The 7,784-nt window shown below is 44.7% G+C and overlaps 1 protein-coding gene across 1 annotated transcript in view; it reads right to left on the minus strand.

The window, feature by feature from the left end:
- Positions 1-7,507, minus strand: part of WIPF1 (WAS/WASL interacting protein family member 1) — an 18,556-nt gene extending 11,049 nt beyond the window's left edge. Inside the window, exons 1-5 of the mRNA XM_057363760.1 lie at positions 6,925-7,507; positions 5,361-5,449; positions 4,031-4,160; positions 1,669-1,845; positions 9-407 (exon numbers count right to left, since the gene is read on the minus strand). Coding sequence (XP_057219743.1) covers positions 9-407; positions 1,669-1,845; positions 4,031-4,160; positions 5,361-5,411 — 757 coding nt within the window. The 5' untranslated portion in view covers positions 5,412-5,449; positions 6,925-7,507. The remainder of the gene's footprint in view (positions 1-8; positions 408-1,668; positions 1,846-4,030; positions 4,161-5,360; positions 5,450-6,924) is intronic.
- Between the last annotated feature and the right edge of the window lie 277 nt (positions 7,508-7,784).

A 7,784-nucleotide genomic window follows, 5' to 3' on the forward strand; every position in this document is an offset into this window, starting at 1 on the left:
CGGGGTGGGAGGCAGCGGCGGCCGGCCCGAGAAGGGGGGCGCAGCGCCGGGGCCGGGCTGCCGGAGGGGCCCCGCCGACCCTGCGCCCCGGCTGCCCGGGAAGGGCGGGGGCGAGGGCCCCAAGCTGGGCTGCCGGCTCAGCCCCGGCACCGGCGGCGACCCCCGGTTGTGCAGGCTGGAGGCGATGGGCCGGGGCGTGCTGGGCACCGGTGGCGGCGTCGCCTCAGGCTTGGAGCCGGCGTCGGGCCTCGGCGGTGGCACGCGGCTCCTCTGCAGGTCCGGGGCGGCGCTGCGCGGCCCTGAGGGCGGCCCCGGGAAGCGCGGCGGGCCGCTCGGCGGCGAGAAGGGCTTGGCGGCAGCGGAGCGGCCTCCGGGCGGCAGGACGGGCGGGCGGCCTCCCCCGCTGTCTGCGGGCACAGGAGAGGGAGCATCAGCACGGGAGAGGGGGCATCAGCACGGGAGAGGGGGCATCAGCACGGGAGAGGGGGCATCAGCACGGGAGAGGGGGCATCAGCACCGGCGCAGCAGCTCTGCGGTTCCGAAGGGGCGCTCTGCGGCACGGGACACCCATGCCCGGTACCACTGGGGAACAACTCCAGAATCGCAGGTGACATCCCGATATTGCTTACGAGGGGCGACTTAAGTGGCCACAAAGTAATACAAGTGGCGCAGCCATCACACAGCAAGCAATTAACAGTGGGAGGGAAAAATTGGTAAAGACCAATTACTGGATACTATCAACCTGAGAGCAAAGAAATGTTGGCTTTTAAATTACATGAGCAACAAAAGTCCAGCAAAAGGCTCTTTTCAGCCCTTTCTAGTAGCTGTGACCTAAGGATCCAGTTGTGCACATCAGGAAGAATGCTGCCTGCCCTGCAGTTAAGAAGTACTGCAGTACTTTTTTGTGATGCCAGGAACTTTTGTATTAGTACAAGYTCCCAAAATAGACTGTGACACAATAGAAAATACCAGCTCTGAGAGACTGCTTTGTACACATGCACTGAAAAATTGTTAGGCTACAAAATATGTAATGTTTGTAACACTCTACAACCACCATTGCACAGTCTTTCAACTAGCATGAAATCCTATGTCCTTAAACTTAAATAACTCAGTGGCCCCAGATGTCCTTCATTTAAAGGGCCACGAGGCTTCAGGCAGCTGTTTTGTCAGCCAGAAGCACGATACCTGTTCCAGACATGCCTCCATCTRCAGTGTGCATCCCAGCCAGCTGGGATGCCTCATGCACTCCTTAAGCAACRAATCATACTGCTGTGGAGCTGATACAGAAGTACTTTCCATTTGGAAAGTAGTTTTCTTTTTCCTGGTGCACAAGAAAGATCTGGATCCTCCTGCGTTCCCCTCTGGTCCTGTACACCAACAGCTAAGGCAGGATGTAATCTGTGTGACTGTCCCTGGCAGGTAGCAATTCAACACTACCAAGATCCTTAGTTTTCATCAATAACTGGGAGAATGGGTAGAAAGCGAGTCTTTCTTCTCCCTCATAAAAACTAACAGTAAGAATAAAACAAGACTCAAGCTGAAAATTGCATTTCCTAAGAGCCTAAGGTATTTGATGGCTTTTTCAGTCTCAGCAGGTAATTTACTGCAGTGCTATGATGGCTTTAAGCAATATCTTTTTTYACACTGGAAATTCAGATTCTTTCTTACCAGCATCTCGACTTGCAGCAGATCGGAGCTTTGGCATTCCTGCTTGGAAAAGGCCTCCAAGGGCAGGTGGCCCACCACCACCAAAGCCGCCACCACTGCCACCACCAAAACCCCCGCTGCTGCCACCGCCACCTCCTCCAAAGCCACCACCGCCACCTCCTCCAGGTCCTTTGGGTTCTGTTGGGAAAAAAATTCCACATTAGTGAAGCAAGACTGATCCTGCAAAGWCACTTCTTTCATTACAATAATGCTTGTAGCTGGGGAAGAAATGGATGAACTTTCAAAACACACAAGGTTTGGATCATCACAGCTACCATCATAACCACAACTACTGCACTGTGGAGGAGGTGATGCAGTAACCATAATAACCATCGCCTCTGTGTTTCATTAAGCCATCACTTTAGTCAGCTTTACACTTCAAAGCAGAGCAAATTGCTGCGGAAAATTTGGAACTGAGCATGGATGGGATCTCTGAGAATAGCATGTAGTCTTCGTTAGCTTCTTATTTGCTTCTTCCTGTTTTTTCATACTTTTGCTCTCTTATCCTTCCCCTCCACTTCTCCATAAGCAGAAACAGGGCAATCTCACGGGAAGAAGGAGGAAGGCAGAGGGTCCTTCCCCTTGAAGATGTCTCTAGTGATCACTGCTGGGAATGCACAGAACTCTCATTATTGATGATATTGCAACATACCTACTTATTTAAACAAAGCCTACTAAGGAAGGAGATGTCATTGCTGTAGGTTTAGAAGTGCAGTGATAGGATCTTCAGCTGTAAATGTTTCCAATAGGCAGGAATTATTTTATCAGCCCTCCCCCTTTCTTTCCCACTTCTCTCTAATGCCAATATTTCTGCTGTGACAACTGTGTTGCCAAAAGTAAAATGAGAGTGTTTCCACAACTACAATACAGACAAGAGCCCTATCCAGAGCATCACTGTAAAATGAGCAGATGCACAGGTTGGGATATCTGTGGAGATCAGCTCTCAGATGATGGGCTACATGGGTGAAGATCAGTTGCTTAATTTCTTGGCATCTTMATGTCCACAGCTTTGGGTAGGTAAAAATTTCACTGACTTCAAAGTAGTTAGAACATGTGGATGAAGACCACTTGTAAAAATCTCTCCAAGAAAAAAAGAAGAGTGTATCCATGGGAGAATGTTTGGCATTATCCTTCTCTTTCTTAAGMATGCGAGCTCAGTTCAGCTCTGAGTCAGATAGGGTGTGAACCGCTGGAGAAATGCTGCTACTAGTTTAGTCTTTCATCATGATTTGTTAATTGATGTAAACAAGATAATAGGCTGCTCATCATTTTTATCTTACTATTTACCCTCTCCTTTAATCCCCTCCAGCTCATTACAATTGCTAGAATGTAATTTTGCATTCAGAGATAATATGCCTTTAAAAACTCTAGCAGACTGATTGCAAAACTCTATTTTTWAAAAAAAATTACTTTCAGTTGGTCACACTCCTCTGGGCATTTCCTTCTTTCCTCATCATGCTCCTATCACAGTCCAGCCTTTAAYTGCATGACCAAACCTAGACTGAAGTGCATCACATTTGCTAATCAGCCTGTAGAAGTGCCTTTTCTCCTTCAGTATATGAACACTGTTCCTCTGTCAGCACAGGGCCATGCTCCTCACTCTTCTGTTTCTCTTCTGYCTTCCCAATACTTTAGCTACACGGGCATCTCCAGCCTCCCCTCAGCACACCCCAAGATGTGCTGTGAGATACAAGCAGCAGCTTAACTGAATAGAGACCTTATTTCCATTCAGGTAAGCAGAGTCACTGTCTTGTGCTGCTGGGCAGGCTGAGCAGCAAGGCTCAGCCAAAAAGTAACACCCCTGAGTCACAGCAGGAGCRGCAAAACTGCATGCAGCAGTGACACACAGGTACAACTGCGGCTTCTGGCTCTGGTTTTGTTCTAAATGGTACTGGAGTCAGTGGAGTCRTGTCAGGCATGCATTTATTCTTATACTGTTTATGGAAAATTACACTCTGAAATTCCCCTTCATTCTCTGTCCTCTCCTCAGTCCTTATGGGGGTTTTGTTTTTTTGATCTGCTGCAGGTCCTCAGGAGAACTCCTGGTAGGGCTTGTGTAGTTTTCTTATATAAGCAAACCAGAAAATAGAACACTTTATGAGAATTAGTAAACAAATTAGCATCCAAATTTCATAAGCAGTACTTGATTTCTCACCTGTTCATTCACAATGAAAAGAATTTTATGCATGCCAATTTCTAGCACTTTCTTTTATCTACTTCTCTCATTGCACTTCATCTGATGATATATAAAATRATTTTCTGCTTTCAGATATGTAGAGGCATTCATGCCTCCCGAAATCCCAACATGTAGAATCATACTTACTGTCTAGAATTGGAGCACTTCTGTCATTAGTAACAGTCTTCTTGAGCTTTTTTCCTTTGGTAATATCAGACAATAGAGCATTTCGCCCTGCTTGTTCTGACCTGCTTAGGGATGGCTTCTCAGTATTTGCCTGCAAAACAAAAATTAAAAATGAGGAGGCAAAACTTGAAACATAAACCTCAACTTCTGGACACAAAATTCTGCTCAAATATAGTAGTTACTTGAGACTGCAGTGTCTGTTTTAACAACACTGGAGTGGGTAGGTAGCATGCCATCTCTGGTTTTGTGAAAGATATTAAAGGTAGCTGGCCTTGTTATTGACTCAAAGTCCGTAACACTACTGCTATTCTAAYCCACATCATTCATTGGAAACATAACACTTCTGTGTGAATTCACCTTTTTTGAGCTCATGATTTAGAGTCTCTGATTTTTTAAAGCCAAGGCATATCTGTGGCAAATTGCCATTCCAGAGACTGAACAAAAACAGATTACATATATAACCTGATTATACAAGAAGGTGGACATTCTTGAAAGTAGTAGTGAAATACAAATTCTAGATAAATCAGAGCAAAGATGGTTCTTTGTCTATTATTTTAGCTTTGATAGAAATACTTCAAAATGGCAATTGCCACTTTAACAATACAGACCAAATAAAATCTGTTCATACAGACCAAATAAAATCTGTGGACGTATGAGGTTTGTCTCAATGGTGCTCTCTTTTAATTTCACGTTTTAGTGACACAGTTTTTCAAAAAAGAACAAACTCCAAACCATAGACATATACATGCACAAATATATRTAGTTCTTTCTTCTAGGAAATGGTTCCTGAAACACTTTCTAACTTATCAGATAAGTGTTGTGGAGATTTCATGAAGATGAGKAGAGTTGTCATGGAAGGAGACCAAGCAGAGTCCGTATCTTGCTTGTGGTGGAATCCTTACCAAATTTAAACAATAGGATTGATTTTTTTTTCCAGTTCAAGTCATGTAAGTACTGGAATAGAACAAAGGAGAAGGTGGGAGTACACATGTGGAGATAGGCAAGSAGATAGAAAGGATTCCCTGACTTACACAAACTCTTTTCTCTCCACCAGATCAGCCACCAGTGTGGGAGGAATAGAAGTGACATCCACATGAGCACGGAAAGGGAATGGAAATTATGGTCCTTCTCGTAGGATCAATGATCAACCATAAACAAAGTGTTGGAGAGCTTTCCCCAAATATCATGGATACCCTCATCCACACCTCAGTATCTGTGGACATGCTATTCAATGTGACAAGCAGCAGCAGAGAACAGTACATWGGGTACATTTACCTCTTGTAAAACTTACCAAGGCCAATGTTGGGGGTGGAGGGGGAGCTGGAGGTGGGGGCACAGGCATGGTGGAAGGCTGAGCTCTGTCTGCTCTTGCTAAGAAACCTGCACAGCAGAACACAAACACACAAGGTCCAGAGATTAATAYATCTTAATTAATTCATTTCTACTCRGCTRAAAAACATCCTTGCAGCTAACAGGTTTATTTTCTACATTTTTGAACTTTAATTGCATGGAAACCAGCTGCATYTTTTAACAAGGGCTCTCTGCATGATGCCCACTGYCATKCAAACTCATAGATACATACACAGAGTTTGGAACACTTACACAATCCATGCATCACTATGGCAGTGCACAAAATGCAGTAATCAAATCGAACTCAAATCCAACAATCTTGTTTCCATGGAAGTGCTTCAGGATAGTCCCACAGTTATACCATCAACTCTTATTTCAAGAAGGCATCATATGTTATACTCAGAAAGAGACGCTGACCTGTCAAATCCCTTCAGTTGCTAAAAGATTCCCACATCTACACTGTTAGGGTGGGGCAGAACAGCAGAGTTCCAGGACAAACTCATACTTCTTCCTCACTGCCTGCTCTGAAGATTCCACGTTCTCTCATCATTGTTTGAATGCACCTTCCTTCTCCTCGGAAGTAGCACACACCTTCATATTTGGGGTATCCTCCTGGAGGAGAAAGAGTAAGCAGGCAATCCGGCCTCTCAGCTGCAGGCTGCTGCACAGAAAAAAGCCTGGCTGCGAAAGCTCAGCCCCCATAAACTTCCCTGCCAGAGACCAGGCTCCCACTTTTCCCCACCCCCAAGCTGAACTTTAAGCTTCAGGCAATGTTAGGAGGGTCACACCTGAGATATAGAACTTTACTGCAACAAAATTATGGAACAACAAAAGAAAAAAAAAAAAAAAAAGAGTTCCAAGTGTCAAGGACTACTTTTTCAAGTCAAAAAGGCTTTTTGTGGCATTTTGGCACATAGCATGCTGGAACTGTGCCTATCAGGGACTTTGGGGCATTTGTAATGGTGCTATAGCATTTCAGCATGTGCTGTACTCTATCTGAGCTTTCACCTGTGCTGGCCATTCACCTGAGCCACCTTCAATAATAATGATTTGCAACCCCTTATATAATGTTCRCACAAAACAGATAAACACAGATGGAATAGGAATAAGAGTAATTCTCCAGACAACCCCAGGCTGACAGCTGAGGTCCCCAGGGCAGTTATTTACAAGATATACACTGCTCTTACTTTTTCAAGTGACTTCATTGTTTTTGATTAAACCAAGGGGAAGTGTAATTGCACAGTGTCTGTCAAATCAACATCATGCTAYGTACAGTACCCTTTACAGTTAAAAAGACCATTACGAAAATGTGCTGAATGACATGAAATGACATTTGCAGTGTCCCCACCTACGAAGTCTGTAATGGCTCYGACATGATCCATGATTTGTGTCAGAAAAAAACTGGTTAGAAGTACAGATTTATGTCATCATGCTTCAGAAGAATCACAATATAGCTATAACCCTCCCTTCCCCCCCCCCCAAAAAAAAAAAAATTGCTGAGTTACCTTCCTCAGAAGAAATATTTCCTGAAGTAAGACTTTAACGGACTTTGCATGAAACCTTTAGGGAAGGAGGAGTCAGACATATCACCCATAGTTGGGGCTGACTATCTAGAAAAATCATGGAGTCCAAAGTGGTGTGAAGCACCAGTGCTGTCTCTGGTGTCTGCAGGTTTTCATCGCCCATACTGCAGGAACTGTTCCCAGTTACTGCGAAAGAGCAAGCAGAGAGGGGAAGCTGGCGGAGGGACAGACCGACTGACAAAGAGGAAACTGTGTGAAGCCAAGCCTACGCAGCGCTGTGCGAACGCACGCGTTCACCAAGTCCTGCAAACAGACCAGCCTGCTCTCAGCAGTCCTCTGCTGCATTACCGAGCATCTTAAGCTCCTCCAGAGAAACAACAGCTGCGTATTCAGAGGATCTGCTCCAATTTARTTATATTTCCATCTTACAAATTTCTCGTTTTCAGTTGTTACATAAAACTCTCACAAAGCCCTATCCTTTCCCAATCAGCATATTTTAAATGTAATATTTGAAATCTGAAGCCTATTAAAAGCACCAAGACTAATGCTGCTTTGTTCTTCAGCTTCCTGTTTAAAAAAATAGTCAACAGGAAAATTATTTCTTAGTGTAGACCACAACCATCCTGTTTCTTAACACAGTCTTTCCACAGCTGCAGTTTTCGCTAGCTTAACTGTGCCATGAGGGTATTTCACTAAGCTTTTAACTGCTTCGGCTGATTAAAAAGAGAAATTCTGATCTCTGCACKGCTTTGCTTATAGGTCAAAGCAGCCTAGATAATGTACCATGAGTCTTCTTGGAACTCCACGTGTCACAGGAAAGTTTCTGGAGCAGGCAGAATACA

This window comes from Malurus melanocephalus, unplaced genomic scaffold (genome assembly GCF_030028575.1).
Source record: "Malurus melanocephalus ecotype Western Australia unplaced genomic scaffold, MMel_1.1 scaffold_30, whole genome shotgun sequence".
Lineage (NCBI taxonomy): Eukaryota > Metazoa > Chordata > Aves > Passeriformes > Maluridae > Malurus > Malurus melanocephalus.